This window comes from Equus asinus, chromosome 1 (assembly GCF_041296235.1).
Source record: "Equus asinus isolate D_3611 breed Donkey chromosome 1, EquAss-T2T_v2, whole genome shotgun sequence".
NCBI lineage: Eukaryota > Metazoa > Chordata > Mammalia > Perissodactyla > Equidae > Equus > Equus asinus.
The window spans coordinates 165,729,583-165,755,105 of record NC_091790.1 but is presented as its reverse complement, the minus strand read 5'-3'; the positions used below and the strand labels follow the sequence as shown (position 1 = coordinate 165,755,105).

The 25,523-nt window shown below is 42.7% G+C and overlaps 1 protein-coding gene across 5 annotated transcripts in view; it reads left to right on the top strand.

Moving 5' to 3' along the window:
* AOAH (acyloxyacyl hydrolase) overlaps positions 1–25,523 on the top strand; it is a 180,343-nt gene that overhangs the window by 80,378 nt on the left and 74,442 nt on the right. For all 5 annotated transcript variants that reach the window (XM_070511887.1, XM_014840719.3, XM_070511882.1 and 2 more), the window contains 4 exons: positions 51–121; positions 1,005–1,053; positions 3,484–3,532; positions 5,360–5,454. In XM_070511887.1, the coding sequence (XP_070367988.1) occupies positions 51–121; positions 1,005–1,053; positions 3,484–3,532; positions 5,360–5,454 (264 nt within the window). The remainder of the gene's footprint in view (positions 1–50; positions 122–1,004; positions 1,054–3,483; positions 3,533–5,359; positions 5,455–25,523) is intronic.

Genomic DNA, 25,523 nt, shown 5'->3' with positions numbered 1-25,523 from the left:
CTAATATCAAGGCAGAACTAACCCTTCCTATGTGTACTCTTCAATTTCAGACACTGCGGGGCTACCACTGGCGAGGGAGAGACTGTAATGACAGCAATGGGATGGCATACCCGGGCAGAAGGTAAGTGTCTCTGCTGGTCACTGATTTGAAAATTACCTTCTGAAAAGGAGGCAGGAGGCATAATTCCTTCCCCCAGCCTAGGGGGAAGCCATGCTTACAGAGACAAAGGACCTCCATGTCTCAACTAAAGCAAAGCTCAGTGAAAAAAGAATAGCATTCGTTCATTCATTCATCCAAGAAATGTTCATTGAGCACCTACTAATTGCCAAGCACTCTGCATCAAGTTGGGCGGTAAACAAAATAGAAGTAAGTCTCCTCTTGTGGAGCTTACAGTCTAGTGGGAGAAACAAGCGAGCAAACGGGTTATTGTGGATGTTTATCCAGCCGCCTGCATGAGTTCTACGTGCAAGGCTGAGCCCAGAAATATCAGCCTCTCCCATCAGGAGTAAGGAGAGGGCTACTGTCAGTGGAGTGCATGTCACATTTTAGTCCTGGGCTGATGTTCAGCCAATCACATCTCTGACTTCAAAAAATACATATGCCAACCTTCATCTTAGCTGAAGATGACAGCTGAGATGACAGTGCCAAAGCATTAAATTAACCAGATGTTCAGGGTTTAGAGGCATAATTTTAATGGCTCCACCTATCTAAATAAAGTAGACCGCAGATTTGCTCATTTCCCTCATCAGCACCATTCCGCAACAATACAGTCCGTGGATAGAGTCAATCATGAAAAGATTGGATTTGGTCCACAGGTTCCAGCAAATATCCAAAACCAAGAGAATGGCAAAGAAGCCAAGCAGAGTGTGGGTGGCACTCTTCCTTGAAGAACCTGTTGTCTATCAAAGACATTTCGTGTAGCACTCATCCGTTCATTCATGAAGCTAGCATTCACTAAGGGACAAGTATATGTCAAAGACCAATGTCGATGTTTTCTTCTTAGGCCAGACAACTGGGATATACATCAGGATTCAAACTGTAACGGCATTTGGGTAAGCAGCTACATTCAACTGAAGCCTGTTCTCTTACTTTACACCCTCCTTAAAAGCCCACCACCTATTTGCTTTAGTCAGACCTAAGGAAGAAGATGACAGACCAAAGCAACTCTTTTTCTGCTGTTTATAAGAGGGGTATAGAATTCTGATCACACATGAAGAGTGTCAATGACGTAATGAGAGTTGAGGCTTTCTCTGTCACGGCCCCTTTAAGCCTTGCTTAAGGTCACCCACATGTAATCCCTTTATTCTGTTTTGAACAGTGTGAAATTAAACAGAGAGTGGTGTTAGCAAAGTTTTACAGCAACCCAAACAGCTGTTGGGGCCAGCCATGTGCTGTCATTATTTCACTGCAGCCATTTTTTCCCTATTTCATAAGGTTAGTTAGGCAGAGTGGAATTACCCTGTGGTTACCCCACTACCTACACCTCAAGGCATCCAATGCTGGTGCCCTGGTTCCCTCTGAATACTGGATTTGCAGCTTCCAGGTAGAGAAAAGGAAAGGAAAGAGGAAAGCCAACCAACTGCTTATCTGAGGACAGCAATGGCAGCAGACCCAAGTTTTGTGGGGTCTTGAGCTTATATGATTTGAAGGGTCCTCATGAAGAAACAGAATACCAAATTACAAGTACAAAATCAAGTATGAAAGTAAATAATTAATTAGAACAATAAAAGAAATCCTAACAAATTACTGGAGACTTAGAAATTCAGGTCCCTTTCTTTTGAGATCTCTTTTCTGATTTTCCAAGAGTGCTTACGTGGAAACATGTCCCAGGTGCAACCAGGCTTCTCCTCTCCACCTGGAATACTCTATAGCTCCCAGCCTCTCCCAGCACTCACACAAATAAAGACTGAGCAAACGAGGATCCCTGAAGTTTAGGATTCCTCAGCTTCAAAATAAATTGCCTCTGGATAGTTGCCTCATTTATCTTCTTAGATGAAAAGGAGAAAGTTTCCATAAATATTTCCCTCTCTCCAGGACACTGATGGTCCATGGCTTCTTGGATGTGGGGAGCAGGACAAATTGTACCTCAGTCCATCTCATCCAGTTTATCATCAGTTACCCTGCCTTTTCATGAGGAGGAGAGGACATCTCCCCTAGATCTTATGGTGTCAAGACCACCAAGGCGGGTCTTGTTCTGATGAACTCAAGCTTAGTTGTCATGTTGGAGGACAAAGGGTGTTGAGCAATGTGTGAGGCTGCTGTCTTTGTTCCATGGCCCCATCCCTGCCTCTCACGTGATGTGCCACCCCACATGAGGAAGGCCAATAAGAGACTGTGCTAGACCAATGGAAATCCACCAGGAGCTCAGGGAGCCAAGACCCAGTGCATCATCAGTAACGACAGAAAGGCACATGACCTTCATACCTATCCCCTTCCACAGAGGAAAAATGACTCACAGAATCACAAAATCATAAACTCAGAAGGGACTTTATAATCATCAAGTCCAATGTTTCCCAAACTGGGTCCACAGAAACCCAGTGTTGAGTGTGAGGTGAATAGGTATGGGGGGAGGGGTTCTATAGTCAAGTTTAGGGAGCACTGGGTCAATAAACCTGAACAGTTTTCTTTACATCTGGACTTCTCAGCATCTTTAATGTTTTCGTGTGCACTGGGAGCCCCGAGACCACGAGAGTGAACACATATATATACATGTATATATGTATATATTTTTTTAAAGCTTTCCCTTAAAGTTATCCAGACTCTGCTTGAACCTTCCAAGGACTGGTCGCTAGACTAATGGGCAGCACTAACTTTAAGTGTTAGAAAGTCCCCTCAGCTGTGTTCACTCAGTCCAAATCACAGGCCCAGCCTCACTTCCAGGGTTCTCAGTCTCAGCGTATTGACCTTTGGGTGGGATAATTCTTTATTGTTGGGCTGTCTTGTAAATTGTAGGATCTTCAGCAGCATCCCTGGCATCTACCCACTAGATACAAGTAGCTCCCCCTCCCTGTGTTGTAACAACCAACAACGTCTCCAGACATTGCCAAATATCCCTTGGGGTGTGGTTGGGGGCAAAATCAGCCCTGTTGAGAGTTGCTGCTCTAGAAGCATCAGTCCTTAGGCACTGGAGAGGTCAGGACACTTAGAGCTCCAGCTCAGAGCCTCCCGAACCCACTCTGACCTTGTGCCCAGTCACTGGGCCTGCAGTGCTTCCTGGGAGTGTCCCTCGCAGCGCTCCTGCTCTGCAACCTTCTGAACAAGATAAACCAGTTTCTGGATCTCTCCCTATTCCTGCCCCCGTTCCTTAAAGCCCAACTCATTCACACAGAGTGTTGCTATGTTGGATTAAGGGCTCAAGAGACTTTAAAGGGTTCTATCTACTGATTTGCCTTTGTACTTTTAAAGCCATTTAGGAAGGATTTAGCATACGTGTCTCATAAATTTAACAATAAACTGCTAATGTTATCATTTCTCTTGTAAAGGGTGTTGATCCAAAAGATGGAATTCCATATGAGAAGAAATTCTGTGAAGGTATGAACTGGAAAAATCAATGTGCATACTACAACAGAATATTTTTTCTAGTCTGAGTCAAATTGAAGGGAACAGACCACCCAACTGACGAAGTGCCTGATGCTACAACTTAAAGTTGACAATTTATATTTATTTTCATGACAAATCAGAAAAAGACATGAAAAAGACTATAGACAAAGGAGGCAGAATCTAGAAAAAGCAAAACTGAATTTAATTGACTCCTTTATTTGGGGATTGGAAACTTCAGCGATAATGTTAGAAAATTCTGCAGGATAGATAACAGGATAGCTGAAATCCAGCACTTCTCCAAATAAGAAAACAAGGAGAGGTGACCATTTTTAATCTTCTTCATATCCTTCTCAACACACTACAAAGTCCGGCATCTGGGCTTACTGACAGAGTCCCCAGGTCAACTGGGCTAGAGACTCATATCTGGGTGACTTGAGGGAGACCTCCAATCTATAGCCATTGGGAGTTCCCAAAAATAGCTGAGCGAAAACTGTGTATTCTAAATGCCCAAATGCCACAGACATCTGGGCTACCAGTAATGTTAGGAGAAACCTATTACCACCCACATCTTACTGAAAACACACTCCTGAGATGACCAAAGAGTCTCAAACAAGACCCTATCACTGTTTTATATCTAGGCAATGCTTTTCCCTAACATTTAGAAGCATTTCATTCATTCATTCATTCAACAGATACTTCCTGAATGCCTATTCCTACTATGCACCAAGGACTATACTTGTCTCTGAGTTTTCATGATGTGATTGCCCTCAATCAACTTAAAGTCTAATTTCTTTAAGCTCTCAAGGGGGCAGGAAGAGGGTAGAAAATGTAAACACCCACCACATAGTTATGCAGTTTAGAAATGCTTGTTGGATGAATGAAAGAATGAACAAATAAACTAATGAATAAATTAACTCAGATCTAAGTGAAATACTGGTATGAGGCTCTGAGGTCACTGTGGGAAGCCTGTTGGATTCCCCATATCCCACTCCCTCCTTGATGCCCTGGGCCTTCTCAGTCCCCATATCTGTGGCCAAGTGCTAGCTGTCACAGAGATCCAAGATAAGGAGCCACTGGAGCGAGGCTGGGCCATCCTCCAGCATGATTTGCGGGGTTTGGAGGTACGAGAAGGAGGCTCCCCTCTCTGATTCTGGGAGGCATTGCTTGATTCTTCCAGGATCTTTAGGGATTTGGAAGAGCACATGCATCACCCAAGGATGAATGACTTGTGTAGATGGGCCGCAGAATCAGATTGACTCTTAACCTCCAAACATACAGGGCTGCACGGAGACCTTTCTATCTCCATCTCCCCAATAATTAGCCAGAATTGTCCATCCAGTGCTTTTGCGTATATGGATTAAGAGCTTTAAAAGACCAAAACATCCTTGAAAAATCAAAATTGTTCCATGAGATCACTAATCTTGAAAGTGAATTGTAGCAGAAATTGGTGTGTTTTCCAAGAAAGCAATTTCCAGAATCAGAATTTAGGGCATATTTCTGAGTTCAGATAAACTTTTGATTCATGTATTCATCTGTCATTCACTCAGGATGTTGCAGGATAGTTTGCTTTATGCTGAGCTAGGAAACACAACTGCAACTGTATAGCTTAGCTAGCAGTTTCAATGGCCTAGAAATCTCATTCAGCTCCTAAATGCTATGCCCCTCACTCTCCAACACGCAAAAAAATGGCAATGCATCACTATTACGATGCTTTGTGCACAGAACCTCACACCAGGGTATACGCTCTCCTAACTATCCAATCTGGAGGCTCCAAACTACTTGAGTGCCTAAATAATGTGAATAAATTGTGCCACCTAGGTTCACAGCCCAGGGGAATCATTTTGCTGGGAGACTCAGCTGGGGCTCATTTTCACATCTCTCCTGAATGGATCACAGCTTCGCAGATATCTTTGGTAAGTAATTTTGGCAGTAATCATCCCGGATGTGCTGGACTTTGTGTTTGTTCCCCCCTTGCTCTCTCTAAATGTGATGCCAACTCCAAACAGGTGCAAATTTCCCTCCTCAGCAAAATATGCCATAAAACGCACATCCACAGCCATTTCAGTTCAGTTCACTTCAAACAATGAGGTAAGAAATGTGAGGGCAACGCTACAGCACATTCCTAGCAAGAGCCATCTCATCCATTAGAGAAGGGCGTGGTCCCCCTGCCCAGCAGAAAGGAAACCTTGGCACATGGGGAAGCCCTTGTCACAGGGCCACCTCTGCATGTGGTTCCCTCTTCCCTCTCCTAGAAAAATGAAGCTCTAATCCAGAGAAATTAAACTACAGAAATTATAAATTCTCCCTTGACCTCTTCTTCTCAGACTAAAGAAATCAGACATGAACCTAAACTCTGAGGGAACCTCTCCCAAGTCACAGAACTGGGCAGACAAAGACCTCCCCTTGTAAGGATGAGCAAGCCAGGAAGCATCTGGAGACGTAGAAAATGCTCAGGATCTCAAAAAAAGAGTGCTCTTTTGACAAAAACTTGCCGTAGGAGAGTGACATTTTGTAAAATATAAAATTAACGATAATTGAGAGGAGATTGCACCCGTGAAAAAGGAACAATCTGAGATCCGGGAAGACTACTTTTAGGTGAAAGAACAATAATTACCTGATGTAAAAATGCAATGGCAATACTGACTAGGAGGTTGGACAATGCAAAAAACAAGATGAGCAAACCAGCTGTGGAAATTCCGGAACTCAGATGAGAGGCACGCAGGATAGGTGCTTTGAGATTGAATAGGAAACCCAGAAGACACATCAGGCAGAGAGGAAGTGATGACCAAATAAATAGGAAAAGATAATTTTCTTGACTTGAGGAAATTCTTGTCTTCAGTCCAAAACCCCCAATGAGCATCAAGCCAAAGTACAAAATACAGTCACGCATTGCTTAACGATGGAGATACATTCTGAGAAATGCATCGTTAGGAGATTTCATTGTTGTACAAACATCATAGAGTGTACTTACACAAACCTAGATGGTACAGCCTACTACACATCTAGGCTATGTGGTACTAATCTTATGGGACCACCGTTGTATATGCGGTCTGTCGTTGACCCAAACGTCGTTATGCAGTGCATGGCGGTAGATTCTCTCCTCATCATGTCTCACCTTTTCTTTTTATTCCAAATGTAAAGAAACATCTTGCAATCCTTCTACCCAAGAAACAATCAGAATACATACTAGGAGGAAAAATCCTTTTGGCATCAGACTTATCTCTCAACGCTAAATTTCAGAAAACAGTGGAACAGCCTCTACAGCATTTTGAGGATTATGCGTCAAAAACGCTCTAACTGCCAAGATAGTGTTCTTACATGACGGTCACAGAAACTTATTCTCAGTCATTCAAAGATTCAGAAAACATCAGATACAAATGCCTTCCTGAAAAAAAATTATTTTAAGAAGTATTCCAGTCTCTCTGAGAGTGATATGATAAGAGGAAGGCGAAAAAACATTGTTACTAGATTCAAGTACATAAAATTTTCAAAGGTACGCAATGTCAAAAAATTCATAAAATTAAAAGACAAATGAAAAATTTGAAAAGTATTTATAATATGTAAGGCAAGATTTAACTTCTCTAATAACAGAGTTCCTGTATATCAATAAAAAACAATTTAATTTTTTAATGATCAAGAACAAGATAAATAAATATAAAAACAGTTCATCTTCAGTAGTAATCAAAGAAACACAAATTAAAACAACAATGCAATATCATTTATCATCTGTCAAATACACAAAGTTTAAAAAGTAATAAAGGTCCAATTTTAGCAAGAATATGGTGAAATGGACATGTTCATTCACCACCGATGAGAATTTAAGTTGATAGAATTTCTCCAAAAGGCAATTTGACAGTATGTATAAAGTGACATGAAAATGTTTGTGATTTTAACCATTAATTTTGCATCTGGAAATTTACCTTTAAAACTGATCAGTCATTTGCTCAAGAATCTATGTACATGAGTATTCATCAAAGAGTTCTTTATAAGAGCAAAAATGAGAAAAGAAATTAAAAATCAGGGGCTGGCCCCGTAGCCAAGTGGTTAAGTTTGTGTGCTCTGCTTCAACAGCCCAGGGTTTCGCTGGTTCGAATCCTGGGCGCAGACACAGCACTGCTCATCAAGCCATGCTGAGGTGGCATCCCACATGCCACAACTAGAAGGACCCACAACTGAAAATGCACAGCTATGTACTGGGGGGCTTTGGGGAGAAAAAGGGAAAGTAAAATTAAAAAGAAAAAGAAATTAAAAATCAAAAAGTGGGAGATTAGATATGTAAAAATATATTACAGCCATAAAATGAAATATTATGCAACCATTAATACACATATTGTAGACCCATCTCTTAGCAAGAAAATATGTTTATAAAAATTTGTTAGGGGGCAAAAACAAGTTGCAAAATAGTATGTATGACCAGTTTTTGTGAAACGTGTCTCTGTGTGTGCAAACAAAGAAAATAATCAGAAAGTTGTAGATCAGTTATGTTAATACTAGTATCTTTGGGTGTAGAACTCTGGTAAATTTTTCCTAATTTTTCTTCAATGAATTTGTATTATCTATCTACCAAATATCATAATACAAGATTTGGGGAATTTTTTTGTTTTGTTTTAAGCAAAAGCTAAGGAAACCAACCAAAGAAAACCAAAACATTGCTTTATTTAATCTTTGTAAAAGCCCTCTGAGGTAGGTATTGTTACAACCTAGCCTCAGTTTACAGACAAGGTACTCAGAGAGGTTAAGTAGACTGCCTAAGGTCACACAGCTAACAGGGGGCAGACTCACTTCCTATCAGTGTCATCTTGAACAAGCCACCTAACCAGAAACCCGGAAAGTGATGATAGGAAAAATCTCAGGCAAGATCATGTGTTCGATGAGCTAAGGGCTGTGAAAGTGCTTTGGAACTGTATGCTGGATTCAAACCAGACAAAAGTAGATTGACACACAGCTCACAGAAGGCAGTGGTGGCAGTTAGCCAGGCTGGTCGATGTCCTTGTGCTTGTCCTTCCAATCCCACTCCAGGGCCTCTGGGGGCTGAGGTGAGGGGTGCCTCCCACTTTCAGGTTCTCCCTGAGAGGACAGCCTCTCACGTGCTCTCACTGGATCCGGCAGCTCACTCTGCATTGTGCTAAGTCTCTGCAGAAGAGAAAGACCCACAGAGAAGACCCATTAAAAAAATCACTCCCGAAAGCCCAGCAGTCAGCCCCAGCCTGCAGTCCTGACCACTGGAAGTTGGGTTGTAACAATTTTTATCTGCTATTTGCAACAATGAACTGATTGAAATACTGCAGATCAGTATTTGTTGGTTGGGTTTGGGTTATTTCCCACCCCACCCTTGTGACATTTTGGTGGTAAATAAGTAGTTTTGAGAAATGATGATGAGAATGGCAATAATGTAGGGCCAATGAGGAACTCAACTCGGCCGTAATGGTAATTGGGATTTGTGAGTCTCAATACGTTAATAACGCTATTGATGGGAGGGGCAACACTGCAGTTTCTTTGTCATTTTATCATCTATTTCAAGCCTTTGACGTTCTAGGGTTCTTAAAATGTCTCTTCAGGTTAACATTCCCCTGTAAGATAAACATTAGCCCAGTCACTCTAAGCCTCGGCCATTTCTGTGGGATCCCATTTGATAAGAATGGAAGATGGGACAAGAAGAATAAAAAAAGAGAGATTTTGCTTCAAAAGTTGACATTGAAAATCAAGCTTTACCACCAAGTTATTGTCAAAATAATGCTGTACAAACCACCTCATATCTCAGTGACTTAAAACAATCATCATTTCTTCTCACTCACACATTTGTGGGTTGTCTGAGGTCAGCTGTTCTAGGCTGGGCTCTGTTGGTCTTAGCTCCAAGCTGAAGGTTGGGTCCAGGTCTGCTCCATGTGTCTCCTTTTTCTTGGTTGGACAATCTATCCAGAGCGTGTTTTTTTCATGGTTATGGGGGAAGTGCAAGGCGGCAAGGCCCCAATACAAACACATTTGCTGCATCATGTCCACCATCCAACCCATCAGCCAAAGCAAGTCAAATAGCCGTGCCCAAGATCAATGGAGAAGTATACGTGTGGAAACTGAGCGAGGGAAGAGAGTGAATATTCTCTGTATTGCTTTTAATTAATTATAAATGTTAAATATGCACTGGAGACAAATAAGCAAATACAGAAATTATTAGGAAATTGTTAAAATTCCCTTTAATACTACCATCCAGAAAGAATCATTTTAACATTTTGGAGTATCAGATTGGTTTTGAAGTATTCTTTTAATATTATTCTTATTGAAGAAAAAGAAGATATAAAGTCAATATTAGAACTGCTTTTGAGGATTAAAAAAATCCCCCCATCATCTTAAATTTTCTCAGTATTTTTCCACTCTTTCTAGCACTCCACACCCCCATGCACATTCACACACACACATTATGTAGTCACAAGAACAGCAAGTATGCAATTGGCAATTCTCCTTTTTTTCAATTAGTACTAATCATAATCATTTTTGCACATTGCTAGTTAGTCTTTATAACTCATTATATTTGTCAATGTTCCATAGTATCTTTTTCAATGTATGAGCCATAATCTATTAAACCATTCACCCATGACTGGATATTAAGCTGATTCATGATTTCATTTTTTGGCTATTATGGATCATGTTCCTTTTAAAAAGAAACCCAATTTTTAAAACTTATTATCTACAGACTCTCCTCATTTGCACAGGGAGTCAGCCTAGGTATGAGCACCATGCCTAACAGACATCCATGAGCTACGCTGAGCTCAGATGTCTCGTGTTTTGATTGTTTGGCTTTTAGTAATTGTGGCAAGTGTAAACAAAATATCACCAAATACTGACCTGGGACCTACAGTGTGCCAAGCCCTGTGACAGGGGCTAATGATACAGGGGTGAAGAAGATGGAAAGAAGCCAGGTCCCCAGAGAGCTTCAGGGCTAGTGGGGAAATGCAGACAGGCAACAGGCAATTTCAGAGCAAGAGCTGTTGTGATGCTCACATGCTTCCCAAACTGGAGGGAAGAAGGAGTTGGAGGCAGTCCGGCCCTAGCAGACCTAGGAAAGGGTGTCCTAGGCGCAAAAAGAACACGTGCAAAGGATCACAGTGAGAGGGCTCAGCATTCTGAGAAGAAGTTTACTGTGGCTGAACCAACGTTCACCGAGCACCAGGTGTAGAAGTAAGAGAAGGGACTAGAGATGAGCATAGGAGCCGGATCTCAAGGAAACTTGAAGCCACATTCGAGAATTAGGAGTTTAATCTGAAGGCAACAGGAAGCCATTGAAGGCTTTTAAACTGAGAAATAGCAGCAGTCAGATTTTGATTTTAGAAAAATCACTCTGGTTTCAATAGGCAGGATGGATTAGATGGAGGAACAGCAGTCAAGAAGATCAGCTTGTCATCATTAGAGTAAAAGCGTTCTAAACTAGAAGGGTACAGTGAGGAAGAATGAAATGGAGAAACTCCGAAGTTTTCTGGAATCAACAGTGGACATGTATTTTTCTCACAACCTTCCCCCCACATGGACTTTATGTCCAGTTCCTGAAGAAACTACCCTCTCCAGCTGGATGTCCCACCAGGCTGGGGTTGACCTAGGGCTGTTCCCAGGCATCCTCGCATCTGGGAGCCAGCCTGGACTTCATCTCCCCAGTGCAGATGTTCCCTGCAAGGTCTAAGCCAGCCTTTGAAAACTCGACTGGAAGAGTCTGCCCCCCAATAAACTTCTGGTGCTTCTGATCCCTCTGCACCATACCCTCAACCCCCAATGGTTACAGTGAACTTACAACCTATTGTCCAAACTTGAGATAAGAGGGATCACTACTGATAATTATGTGAGGACAATATGTGTTAACCTAGACTGGCCTATACAAACTGGTATGTATAGTCACCCAACTGATAGCATAAGAGCCATGTATGAAACTGACACCGTGAGTCAAGAGCATTGCCCAGAGAGGAATTTTAAGCCATCTCTATATAAAATAAATCTTGGACTTTGAATCAGACAGACCTGGGTTCAAATCCTGACTTATCCACTTACATTTACTTATCCTCTCTGAGCTGTAATTTCCTCATCTATAGAATATAAATAATGATAGCCATCTCATCAGAAATTTGGGATGATTTTATAACAGGATGTTAAAAATTGGACTATTTATTTCTACCTAAGTTTCAGCTGAGGCTCCAAGACATTTAGGCCAACTATTCCCACCTTCCACAGTCAAATATTAGAAGGACCAAGCAGGACCTGCAAAAGAAGGGAGTGAAAATCATTTCTGCAACCTGTAGCTGAACTCCCACTTCAAAGGTCTAAAAGAGTTGAGGCCAGGAATGTCTGGTGTCAGTATGGCAGTGGGGCTCGCCTGGATAGGTGTCTCCAGAGATTGGGGTCAAAAGGGCTGGTGTGTGACACTCTTGTGAGTAATATAAGAGTGGTGAGGCAGCAGGACAGAAAGAGTATGTGTCCTGGGGCAAGGACATGAATCCCAAAAAGGGAAAGCCATTCTGGACCACTGAAAACCCTGGAGAGGACTGCCTGGAAGGTGACCTCAACGTGGGAGTTAACCTCCACATGACCAGAGGCTGGAGCATGAAACTTAAATGACCATAGGGGGCGTGAAGAGAATGCACCAACTCTGCCATTGGAGGTTAGTCAAATGTTCCCAGCAGGGCCTCTCAAGAGCCCCACAAAAACCCCCAATATAGAGAGATCCAGGCTTGGACACCTGCCCAGCCAGAAGATCACACCTGATTATGTCTCTTCTCCCTCCACTCACCACTCCCAGAGATCAGAAGCCTCCATCATGAATTATTTATTAACTCACTTGAAAATAACAACAGGAAGCACATTGACATAAATAACATTTTAATGATAACTTTAGTTTACAAAACAAAAAAATTAAGTTAGAAGAATGGCCTTTTTTTCCATTTTTGTGATTCTCCTTGATGTCTGACTAGAAGAGAGCTGGATCCCCATATCTGCTTCTGCCTTCAATCTGTTTCAATATCCATGTATGGGGCCTCTTGAAAACTCCATTGTACTCTCATGAGTGAATTAAAATGAAAAGGGTAGATCAAGTCTTAGTATTATGATGAAAATAGTGATCTCATGAGCCCTCTGTGAGGATCTCAAAGATTCCAGGGGTCCCCAGACCATACTTTGAGAATCACTGTCATAGAGTTTTCCCACTGCCTCTGACGTCCAAACTTTGAGGATTTACAAAAGAAAGAAGTGGTTGTAGGGTACTGCAGTGTAGTTTTCAAAATTCTTCAAATCTATAAATGCCAGAAAAGATGTACTCTAAGATAGACCGTTTTAGGGAAAATTGGGGAAGCCATCAGCATAGTGTGGACTAGTCTCTCAACTCACATATTTCTAGAGTATACTGGAATATGTGAGTTTCCCCAAGAGAGAGTCCATTGAGAATACTCTGATGATGTGAATGTCCTCAGTCCTCACTCTGCCCATAGGTTCAACTATTTGAGAGCCTTTTAGTGATGTCACCACAAAAGGAAATGAGCCTCCAACCTTCTGGCTAATTCAGCAGGTGGAACTCTTTTAAACTAGGTTCCTAGTCAGTATCAAAGTTAACATTTAGCAGGGAGGAGTCAGGAAAATAAAAGCATTCCAACAGAGGGGATTTAACATAGGGGATTGGTTGCATTCGTGTTGGATTTAATACGTGGAACTGATGACATTGGTATTGGAACAAAAAGTGGTGGCTGAAGTCATCAAAGATTAATCATCACAAGAAGCAGCTACTGACTCCAGGGCTCCAGAACAAAAAGGAAGACGAGGTATTAGCAGAAGCTAGAGAACGCGGTGCAGCTGGTGCTCTGACCTCAGCACAGCATGTTCTCTGACTGCCAAGACCACCTGCTACTGGGACCACTGACGGGTGCAGAGATGAGCTGGTAGTACCAAAGGAGGCCGGAAGCTGCTGCAAGACGCTGACCTAAGCTGCAAGCCAGAATATAGTTCCTCCTCTCCTCCTGCTGTTTCCCCATCGCGCTCCTACGCCGCCCCTTGGCCGGGAGATGCAGAGGAGTCTGGGAAGTGTAGTTCGCAGCCTCCAGCCCTGAGCAGAGAATAGAGGAATGGCCTTGGAGCCCAGAGGTACAAGCCGCTCGAACCCTTTCAGACCAAGTCTGGAATCAGTCCAAGGCAGCACTGGGTACCAGAAAGCGGGGATGTCCGAGGGGCTTGAAGAGCAGCAGAAATCATGCGGTGGCTCCAGGCTGGGTGAGTGGCGGGAAGCTGGGGGAGCTGTCAGAGGCCGGCGCTGATTACTCTGACTTGAGGCCCCGCGGAATCTGAGGCCTCGTTGGTCGTCAGCATGGCCTTGGCCATTAGAACCTCATTTCTTTACGTCCTTATTACCCTGGGACCTACCTCACCCCCGCAGGCGCCTATTGGCTACGGTTCACCAAATGCCACGTTATTCCCTCAACTGCCTTAAGGAATCCTTCCCAAAATGACCAGCAGATGGCGCAGAACCAGAAAACCGTCTTCAAAAAGGAAACCGCGTGCGACCTTTCTCTGACTTGTTGAGCAGACAGAGGTTCAGAATTTGGATTCTGTGGCACTGGCTTTGAAACTAGAGAGTAACCAATGGCCACTGGTGCCTGACCCTACCCTGTATCCCTCCGCGAAATCATGTTCCAACAAAAGGAACCATAGTGAGACCACCTATTCCAGAGTGAACATTCAACTGCTGCCTCGCTAGGGGTGTGACAGTGGTAATGCGTGTTATGAACCAAGACCCTTCAGGACCCCCCAGCGTGTTTGGTGCTGTTCCTTTGCTGCACCAAGATCATATTGACAGTAAGTACTGTAAGAAAAACAAGTATTTATTGTAGGCCATTCTGCCCCTTACAAGACCACTCAACGTTTCTTTGCCTTTGTCCCCCTGTAAAGCAGAAAACACTCCTGCAGGTACACCACCCCATCCCAGCTGTGCCCATCTTGAAGGAGTCCACAGTCTTGGGTATCTTTCTTGCAGCTGCCCCTTCCTCTCCTGTTCATGCCATCATCTGGTAAGGCAGTAGTAAGGCAGTGTGGCACCTGAGAGGCTTGTTTACAGCTAATTAGGTTAGGAGTGTATTCATCTAGAAAGATATTTGTAGTTCCATAAAGAAAGTGTGAAGAATCACCCTCGTGGTTCCGCAGAAACAAAGGGTTCTGAACCTCATTCCTTGGGGCAGAAAGATGTCTCTGCCCTCTCCCTCCTTAACCTTCGCTTCTCTCCAGGACATCCTTGGTGGTCAGGTTCAAAATGAGCTTCCTATGTCACACGAAAGACCTCAACTTAGAAAGATTTCAAAGAAAGACAAAGAGCAAATCTGAAAACACTTTCATGCTGTCTGATTTTTTTTTCGTTCAAAAGAAAGACAATCACTGCTTGAGCTGTTTTGTTGAGAAAGAAAGGAAGGCAGAGAGATCATCAAGGCCAGCAATAAATGCTGCCCTCCTGCCTCTTCCCCCATCTGTTTAGAAATTATTTCCAAAATATTAAATGCTGCATTTCACTGAATCAGAATTGCATGACGGGTTGGAGATGGAGGGGTAAAGGGAGAAGCAACTCTGAAATATAATTTCCCAAATGTTTATTTTGCTAGTGAAGACTGTTGCATGTACTATTATAAAATCTTAGCACGACCCATGGCAGGCTGTTGTCTGTAGGGTGAGGAGGCGCAGATTGAATTTCATGCTGTGTCAAGGACAAAATGAATCCTTAATCTGGCTGCAGAAAATGCACATTCACCTGAGAGTTGAGTGGCTGCAGTCTTTCAAACCTGCATGTGCTTCATCCCTCTCTTTGAAGTGGTTTTGTAGATCAGATTTGTCTACTCTCTGTTAGCCCACAGACAGTATCCAAGCTCTCACTCTGCCTCTCGCTACCCCGCCCTGCTCTGCACTCTCCAGATTTATCAGTGAGCATAAAGCTTCCATTAAGCATAAAGGCTGCTTTTCATGGAGCATATAAAATACAGAAATTCTACCTCAGCTAATTTCATGTCAACTCCAGAAATTGTTAAGAGTTAGAGTACTTTATTATCATTTTTCAATATGAGGAAAGGCTGTTGCTTAGGAAAACTGGACAAAATTACATTTTCTGCTCCTCAAACATCTTGCAGGCTGGTAGATTAAAAATGCTAACCGGTGAAAAGAGAAGCCTCAATCCTGGTTCCTTCTCATTTATTCTGTCAGAAAAAGAGAGTTGTGTTCACCATGGTGAATTTTTTCTCCAACGGCAATCAGGCCACAAGAGACAGAATGTTCTTCTGGTCCCTTTCCCTGTTCATGAGCACAAGCCAGACGGGCTGTTGCCCAGAGTCCTGATCAATTCAATGCCCTTTTCTTCCTGCTCAAGGTGAGCATCTGGGTCTCTTACCTGCCAGCAAAGTAGGGTGCTCTTGCAAGCTCATTCTTCTGAAAACATCAGTGATCTTCGCCCTCACTGCCTTCTGCAAGAATTAAAAAGACAAACACTTTGTTATGAAAAACTACAAGAGGAAATTATTTTAAGCTCCATACTTCTGAAAGGCATTTATAATTACTCAGCCCACATGCCTGCTCTCGCAGCACATTAGATAGAGATTTCTGCATAGGGAGGCAGCGTAAGTCAGTAAACACCTGTGCAATCCAGTGTGCTGCTAAGACTGGAGTACAATCTCTTGTCCTCTGGATAATTATATCTACCACTTTGCTTCACTCTCCCTCAAGTTTCTCAGCCATAAAATGGGACTCGGAATGAACTCATCACAGAGGAAACATTTAGAAGCCCAAATCACTTGGGATGTGGAAAGAGGAAACTTCTGGCATTTAAAAATAATTTTGGATGGTTGGAATTGATTGCTACACACCATTCATTCATTGGTTTATTCAACTAATTCCCTCCATGCCACTCCTTGGGGGAATGAGTAAGACAGAGGTGGCCCAGCCCAGCCCTTGCCAAACACCTGGAGGTCAAGACTGGCTTCTGTATGATTTCCTGGGGATTCTACTCAAGGCAGTGGCTGGAGCGTTGGTCAGAGGTATGAGCTAAATAAATCCTAGAGGAAAATCAAAGGGAGCATTATGAGACACAAAGATTCCAGAGGAAGAAATTGAAGACAGCATCACCGAGCCAAGAATTTAAAGCCTAATTGATAAAGAACACAAAGGAAAGTAGATCAGGAAGGAGCAAAGAGGTCATGGTCTCATGTTGGTAGAATATTTGAGAGCCAACAAGAAGGGTGGATGGGTCAGCCCTTCTTAAAAGACTAGTGATTAATCAAGCAGTGTATCAGCTCAGCTGCTCTAACAAAGAATCTCAAAATTCAGTGACTTAAGATGGAAATGTATTTTCCTCTCATATAATAATCCAGAGGGAGGTAGGCCAGGACTGATGGGACATTTAGAGCATCCTCAACAAGCAGCTTCAATCTCTAGGTCCAAGGTGGCTGCTCCCACTCTTGCCACCTCCCATCTGTATAAAATAAAAAGGGCCAAGTGAAGGCACACACATCCCTCAGGGGAACTTGACACAGAAGTGGCATACATCATGCTCTCACACACCCCATCGTCCAGAACCTATTCACATGGCCACGCCAGGCTGCAGGAGAGGCTGGGAAGTGCAGCCCCTGGCTAGGCAGCATGTGCCCAACTGACACCGGGGGACTTCTCCCATTAAAGAGAGAGAAATAGTTAAGAGTGGACAACTGGACCTCTAAATGTGAAGAGCAGTCTCTAACCTCAAGAAGCTTTAAGTTTAGTTGGGAAGATAGATAGGTAAACTCACAATTATAATAATAACATTAAGTAAATATTATCATGTGTTTACCAAATTCCAGGTATTGTACTCAGTATTATCTCATTTAATACCGAAGTGACCCTATTATTATGTGTAGTTTAGAAAGAAATGCAGACTTAGAGAGGTTAGCTAGCTTACCCAAGATAATGCATTTAAACATGGAGCCCAGATACAAGCTGAGTCTGTCAGACCCTACAGCAAAAGTCAGCAAACTATGGCCCTTGGGTCAAATGTGGCCCTCCACCTGTTTTTGTAAATAAAGTTTTAATGGAACACAGCATGCCCACTCATTTACACATTGTCAATGGCTGCTTCTCCAGTACAACAGCAGAACTGCATAGACACAACAGAGACCAAATGGCCTGCAAAGCCAACAAATTTACTGTCTGGCCCTTTGCAGAGAAAGTTTGCCTGCTCTGCCCTCGTGCTGACATGTTAGGTGCAATTAGCTAAGCTTGCACAAGGTGTGTGGAAAGCCGGAGGAGAGCACCTCACGGGAGAAGGCCAGGGCAGTCAAGGAAGTCAGAGTGAGCTGACGTTTGACTAATGAATAGCAATCAGTAAGGACAGTGGAGTAGGAGGAAGAGCTTGTGATAAGGCCTGGAGATGTGAGGGGCCTGCAGATGGCTGAGTGGGGTGGGAGAGGTGGGGCTATGAGAAAAGGCTGGGGCAGAGGGTGGTGCCATGTAGAGGATGTCACTGAATAGCTACAGTAGCCTAGAGAGCAGCTTTTCCCAAACCTGACCAGTCGCTGCAGCCATTTAAGGCACTTATAAGAATAAGGACTCTAGGGCCCCACCACAAACCTACCCAAACAGGATCCATATTTTAAAGAAGCTCCCATGAGGTTCTGGGACACATTGCTGAAGATAGTAGGGGGAGAGAGAGGAGGCAGGGACCCTGGCCAGAGGCTGCGGCAGTCACCCAAGGCCATCGTCTGTGCAAGTTGCAAGAATTGATGCAGTGAGGTTTTATGACAGCTTCTTGGTAGAAGATGAAAGAGGGGAGAGGAAGAAAATGAGATTATTTTTCCTGAGCGAGATAATGGGGAGGGAAAGCCCAGTTCAGGCCTGGTCATTAGGTGCCCCTGTGACGGCTGCCCCTGTTCTCACGTCTGTAGCTTGACTGTGGACTTTCAGCTTCTTCAAGTCTAACGCTGGATAATACCCCTCAAAAAAGGAAAACTACCCCAACCCTGGACAAATGGCAGCCTGGCTGCTTCAGAAATGACCCAACTTTCACAAAATCAAATGAAGGTGCCCAAAGAGTGGACATCTATGATATATACCCCTGGTTGCCTGACTCAGGCCCTTAGAGAAGTTATTTTTTCTGTTTGTGAGAGAATTTGTTTCACTGGCCCCATGAAAGAATTGACCTGTGATTATCTTTGTGTAAGACCAAGACATTTTAAACGCTTATTTTCTTACTTTTATGAATTTGGATACAGTTCTCCAATCACTGTGGAAATAATGATAGAGAGAATTGAATTCCGTAGGAAAAGTCCCACTGCACAAGGCGTTTTCGTTTGGTACGGGGCAGTTAGATAAACGCATCCCTTGACTCACTCATTGAATAAATAAATCATTTGGTGAGAGCTTAGATAATAAATAATAGACAAGGGGAAAGGAAGAGACTAAAAGGAGCTGACAAGGTAAAAAAAATAAAAGTAAAAAGAGCTGTATTCAGGCAAAATGATGAAAGATTGTTGCCTGCTATTCTGTTCTCTTTATATTTAGTGGTCATATTTTGCTAGAATTCTTTATTTGACTACTTCTTCACCACCCCATAAGTTTTTGGATGGCATAGGGTCAAAGATGAAATGCTGTACCTTTTCCCTGAAAATTACTTATTTAGCTCAAGCTTAAGTTTAAATGTGCATCGAATGGGCGTCAGCCAAGGAGCTGAGCAGTTATTGTTACTGGGCTGCTTGTACGTAGTATGTTTTAAGCTGCTGAATTTGGGGGTAATTTCTTACATAGCAATAGATAACTGGCATACTTGCTGTTTGAGGTCTTGTTTCGGGGGGAGTTTGTTGGTCTTCCTTGTACATAATATGATGAAGTTGGCCTTGGGGTTTTGAAAATGGCGTTGCCAATGCTTAAACTCTTTTTCCCCTGCCCTTCTTTGCCTGGCTCCCTCTTACTAACTTTACAGGACCACATTGGATAACATTTCTTTCAAAATTCCTTACCTGAACCCCCATATGTGGGAGAGGTGTCCTTTCTCTTACCCTGGACTTCCCTATCAATACCACTAACAGGTAACTTTCATTGAGCACTTACAACTCTAAACTTTAGACGTGGATTATCTTTTTTAATCCTCTCAACCACCCAATGAGATAGGGGCTGTAATGAGTCCATTTTATAGATTTAAAAAACTGAGACACAGAAGAGTTAAGGAAAGTCTTCAAGGTCACCCAGCTGGGAAGCGTGTGTTTTCTGTGTCCTGCTAGACTGTGAAAGTCCTTCCACAAAGAAGCAACTCACTATACAATAGTACGATGATCAACAGAGTGCCCAGCACAGGCTGGCACTTGATGTGTTTCTTTCTCTCTCTCTTTCTCTCTCTGTCTCTTTCTCTTTCTCTCTTTCTGTCTCTCCTTGTCTCTCTGTCTCTCTGTTTCTCTGTCTCTGTGTGTGTGTGTGTGTTTAATGAATTATAGGACCACAGAGACTTCAATAGGAGCCTCATCCCACTGCACATGGGACTCTAAAGTTCACTAATGAAACTCAGACTTAAATTACACTCTTGAAGTTGTATATATCAAAGCATAAGCTTGTGCAAACAGCACTGCCTGATTTGGTTAAGCCTGAGATTACAGAGGCAGAAACTACATGGTACATTCTCTCCCCATTCTCCCGGAACTTCATCTGCGAGGCCCTACTGGAAGATGAACCTCCAGATCAGCAGTGTGCGTTGTTCTCTGTGGCTGCCTTTCCCCAGCATATGTCTGCCAGAACAGGCCCTGGGAATATGTGAGGGGGGTGTGGACAGAGATGTCTGTGTAGGGTCACAGATTGTTTCAGTAGTTATCCCAAAAATACTCATTTTGCACTCTTCATAAATTATGCATGGCTTCCATATAAGAGAAACAGAGGAGAAAAAGATAGTGGCAACTCCTGGGTTATCTGTGGATTTCTGAACTTTTTACCTAAAGTTATGTCTGAGAGACCATTTTCTCAGCAGGTAACCAGGAAGCCTCATTTTCAATGACTGGCAAACCCAGCTTAGCCAATTTTGTGAGACTTAGAAGCTTCAGGGAAAAGCAAGGACCAGATACAAATGGGCTATTAAAAGCTGAGGTTCTTGAGAATCTCTGCCTGCTCCAAGCCTCTCCCTTCCTAGTTCCACAAGACCCTGGGTTCAAATCCCAGAGCCACTGTTTACCAGCTCTGTGACCTTGGCAAGCTGTCCAAACTCCCTCTGAGTTCTGTTCACCATGGTTTTCCTGGGCCCCACACTGTCCAAGGCAAGGGGTTCTTCCACCAAGAGAAAATACATAAACCTCCCCAGACCAGAACCATTGACAGTATGTGCCATCATAAAAGGGGCTTTTTCAATATCCATCATTAGGTTGAGGCGTGCTCATATATGTACTGCTGTTCATCTGAGGCCTGGGTATTTGTTCTTTTTTAAGAGTAATATCCACATCTGATATATGGTAGTTGCTCAGAAAGTGTTTGTGAAAGGGAGTGAGGAAGGAAGAGAGGGAGAGAGTCTAATCCTTGCCTCACAGAGCTGTTCAATGAAGTTAAACAATTTATGTATGTTTTCTGTCCCAGTGCCTGGCACATAAAGGGAACTCAATATTAGTTCGCACCCTCCTCTGCCTTAAAATGCAAAAGTTTCTGGGAACAACCACAGTCAAGCATCACGAATGGATATACGTGATTTATAGGATTTATTCACATATCAAAGCCTAAAGGAATGGGACCAGAGCAAGAAAGTTTGTGCAAGGGACAAGGAGGGCTCTTAAAGTTTCATAATTTGGTATTCCTACAAGAAAAAGCGCTCAGGTAGTAGGGGTGGGGGTTGAGACACAGGGTGGCTGGAGAAGGCAGGAGGCAGTCTGGTGGCACTGTGGGATTGAAAGGCCTAAAGCAAGAGGAAAACCTCACCTAAACCACCTGCAAAACAGGTGAAGCACTGGCAGGACAACAGGACTGGGAGACCCGTGGTCCCAAGCCTAAACTGATAGTCATTGTCTCCGATTTCCAGGCCTTGAGACTCTTGCTTCATTAACGAAAAACAATATAAGAGCTATTTTCTTCTTTGGGTAAAACAACAAAACCTATCTGCCTTGAGAGTTTTTCTTGGGAAATAAATAAAAACGACATTTAACTGTTGATGATATTTTTCATGTCTTTTTCCAACAACAGTTAGCTGCAGATTCCTCCAAGTGACTTAGTACTATTTGAAAATAATCAATTTAGGTCTAACCCAGTTAAGAGTATTAGAAAAGGGAATACACCATGCCAACTGTCCACAGCATTGCTGGTTTGGGAGGGCTCAAACATAAACAGTGAAATAAAGGCACCAAGAATATTCCCTCTGTCATTGGAAGTCTGGCAGAACCAGAAGAATGTATCATCGATGCCATTACTCTCTTTCTCTCACTTAAGATGGCTTTAAGAAACTCAAATATAAGTTTCTTGTTGAAGGTAGGGCTTAAAATATTCCAAATTAATATTACTAAATACTTATTAAAAATGAGGACCACTGGGCTTTCTCAATGCATGGAAATATACAATACACAATGTTAAATTAAAATATTACATGAGACTATACATTTGCCAATTATGACATAAAAACACATTTATAGTATTGATAAAATCAGGAGAAAATTTGAAGCAGTGCAATATTTGACTTAATACTCATTGAATTTCTGATGCTCTCTACAAATTTGGAAAATTTTTCTTGGTAAATATTAAGTCTTTCCACATATGTACATTTAAGGTACATTTAAGATGAGTTTCCTGAGAATATAAATGCTCAAGAGGAAGAAGCAGGAGTTGATGAGGGAGACCTTAATTTGCATTTTTCCTGCCTTAAATGCCTGAAATATCTTGGGTATAATGTTGTGTGAATAAGGCTTTTAGTGTTTAATGTGATGTGACTTAAACATTCTCTTTTTGCTAGGGTCTATAAAACATTTGCTATTAATGGCTGTTACTTCTCATTTTTATCTACCAAATTTACTAAGGAAGAAAAAATATGTCAAGGCTTCCAGTTGTCTGCTCAAATCTTTTCTCTGATCTGGCAATAAACTTCACTCCTCTTAAACCTGGGACAATCTACTTAGAAAGGGACACTAGGTGATCTGTCCTAAATATGATGCTTTACATAGTGTGGGGCTTCTACTTGTCAACCTGCTTTTGTCACTGTCTTTTGGTCTTCCTAACAGTCCTGTTGAAGTAGATAGGGTAATATTCCACAGCTGTCAGAGGTACTCAAACTGAGACACTCGTAAAGCTACATCTTCCCTGATTTTGCACAGCTAAGAGTAGTAAAACCTCACCGTAACGCCGTAAGTGAAGTCTAAAACATTTAACCAGGAAAACACAGATTTGCATTGTTTCAAGGTTAATCAAATAAACAGGATAAACCCATGCAGCTGACCTTCCTGGGCCTTCCAGGCCTCCAGCTGCGGGATACAGACCCACCCTGGTCCCAGCTGTGATTCAGCACCAGCCGCTGTCCACTCCAGCTGATGGGGATGATTCCAGGGCTGGTTGGGGCTTCTTGGAGAGTCCAGAATTCTCCTAGGTAGCTGAGACCCATTTCTTTAGGTTGATCCAGAGATACTGAGCTAGGAGGACACTGGGACATGGAGATCCTACTTCCTAAGACAGAGTTGCAGGCCATTTCCTCACCAGTCCTACCTCTCCCTCAACATCTCCTCTTCCCCCATCCGGGAGATACGAATTTTATCACCCACCCCTGATTGAGAGTGGGGGCTGGATGGAGTATAGAATCCATCTCTAATGTGTCATATCCAAACCATGGAGTTGTACTGTATTTGTAGAGCCACGGGTAAAAGTCAGATCTCCTGATTCCTAGAGCAAAACCTTTTCCCTACTTTGCTGGCAACTTCAGAATGACCATCCCTTCCATATTATTCCAGACTGCAGCGAGTATCAGACACACCTCCTATGCCAGCAGAGTTCTTGTCTAACTCCTTCCTGTGAAAGGGAAGGCAGGCGCATCCAGAGTCCCATACCCACTTTCCCAAATCTGGGGTTATCATTGTGCAGATGACTGAGAAAAAGGTGAGAGAGTGGTGTGGGGGAGTACTGTATCATTCTTTTAACTTTTAACATGTTTTACAGGTTGCTAACTGACTTAACAGAGCTCATAAATTCTGCCTACATCTCACAAGCCACTTGCTTACTCACTATCTCGACTTAGCACTTCTTATGAGTTTCATCCATTCTATTTGTCTTTCTTGTCTTCTCTAGAAGAATTGAATGTTCTCAAATCCTACAGCAAACACTCATTATCAACAGAAAGACCTAGGGGAAAAAAATAAGATAAAAAAAAAAAAACAGAGAAGATGTTTGATTTTTAATGGCAGGAGAAATAGAAACCAAAACAGAGGGTAGCTGAGTCACAGTAATGGTGGAACTTTGAGCAGAAAGTAGTGGGTGCCTCCTGCTAAGCGGTGAGGAAGTACCAGTCACTAGAACTGAAGGGTCCTCTGAGACTTGTTGGGAACCTCCTTTCCATGGGTTTGTTTCTGCTCCTTTGTATTAATTGTAAATCATTATTAATACAGATGTATCCCAAGAAGCCATCCTCCCCGACAACGCTCCTTCCACTTCCAGCCCCTACTGTGCTGGAAATCACACTTGGGATAAGAATAAGGATGAAGATTTTGGGATTGGCTTGTGGAAGAAGGAGGTGATTGAGAAAAGGGGAGTGGAGGAAACTCACCGAGCCATGGAAAATAGTACCAGGCAGCAGGGGATAACTGCTATGTGTGAGCATATTTGTTTGTGATATGACTTCTTTTGAGGAGTAAATCAACATAGTAGAAGGGTTCATATCTTGACTCCCTGAATAATAAGAACTACAAGTAATTGTCCAGTTCAGGCCTTATCATACATTCCTAGGGCTGCCATAACAAAGTACCACAAACTGCTTGGCTTAAAACAACAGAAATTTGTTGCCTCACAATTCTGGAAGCTACAAGTTCGAGTTCAAGAGGTGGGCAGAATGGTTCCTCCTGAGGGGTCTCAGAGGAAATCTGTTCCATGCCTTCCAGCTTCTGGTGACCACTGGCAATCCTTGGTGTTCCTTGGCTTGTAGAAGCCTCACTCCAATCTCTACCTTCTTTATCACTTGACCTTCCGCCTCTGTCTGTGTTTCTGTGCCTCTCTTTCCTCTTCTAAGGACCCCAGTCATATTGGCTTAGGCACCCCCTCTACTCCAGTGCGACATCATCTTAACTAATTACATCTGCATGTTCTGAGGTGCTGAGAGTTAGGCCTTCAGCATATCTTTTTGAGTACACAATTCAACCAATAACAGTCCACAACTGAGAAATGTAAATTTTATTTTATTTATTTTGAGTCCTCACTCTCTATCATTCTGACAGTAGGAAAAGTACTTGAGTTTTGACTTTTTCCGAGTTTAGAGAATCCTGGCAGATTCCACTATATGTACATGACTCAGTGTTACCAGTGGGTATCTCTCAATAATTCTCCCTTGAGTGGAGGTGATAGAGGACTTTCATGTCTATACTGTAAATCACTATACTGTTTGAATTTTTATAACAAACATGGGTGACTTTGTAGTCAGAGGAAACAATAAAGATACACTGTCAAGTGGTTAGTGAGAGAAAGGTGTGGCTTTTCCTTCCCTGGCAGGCTCCAGCTTCAGATTCTCTTTAGGAGGCAGGCTGGGGATCATCACGGGGGAGGAAGTGAGCAGGGAACAAGGCCATACGCCATTTGAAAACTCGTATTCAATGCGACAATTGCTTTGACGTGATCTATCTTTAGACATTACCTTTAATTAATTAATTTATTTTAAAATAACATTAAAGGAGGACTCGAGGTTTTCATGTTCATCCAAAGGGGCCAGGGTTTGTCAGTGTTGAGAAACACAGGGGCACATGGAGGAGATCACACTCTGCACCTGAGATAAACTGCTTCCTGCAGCCAGGCTTTGAGGTTCCCTGTCAGCCAAGGCAAA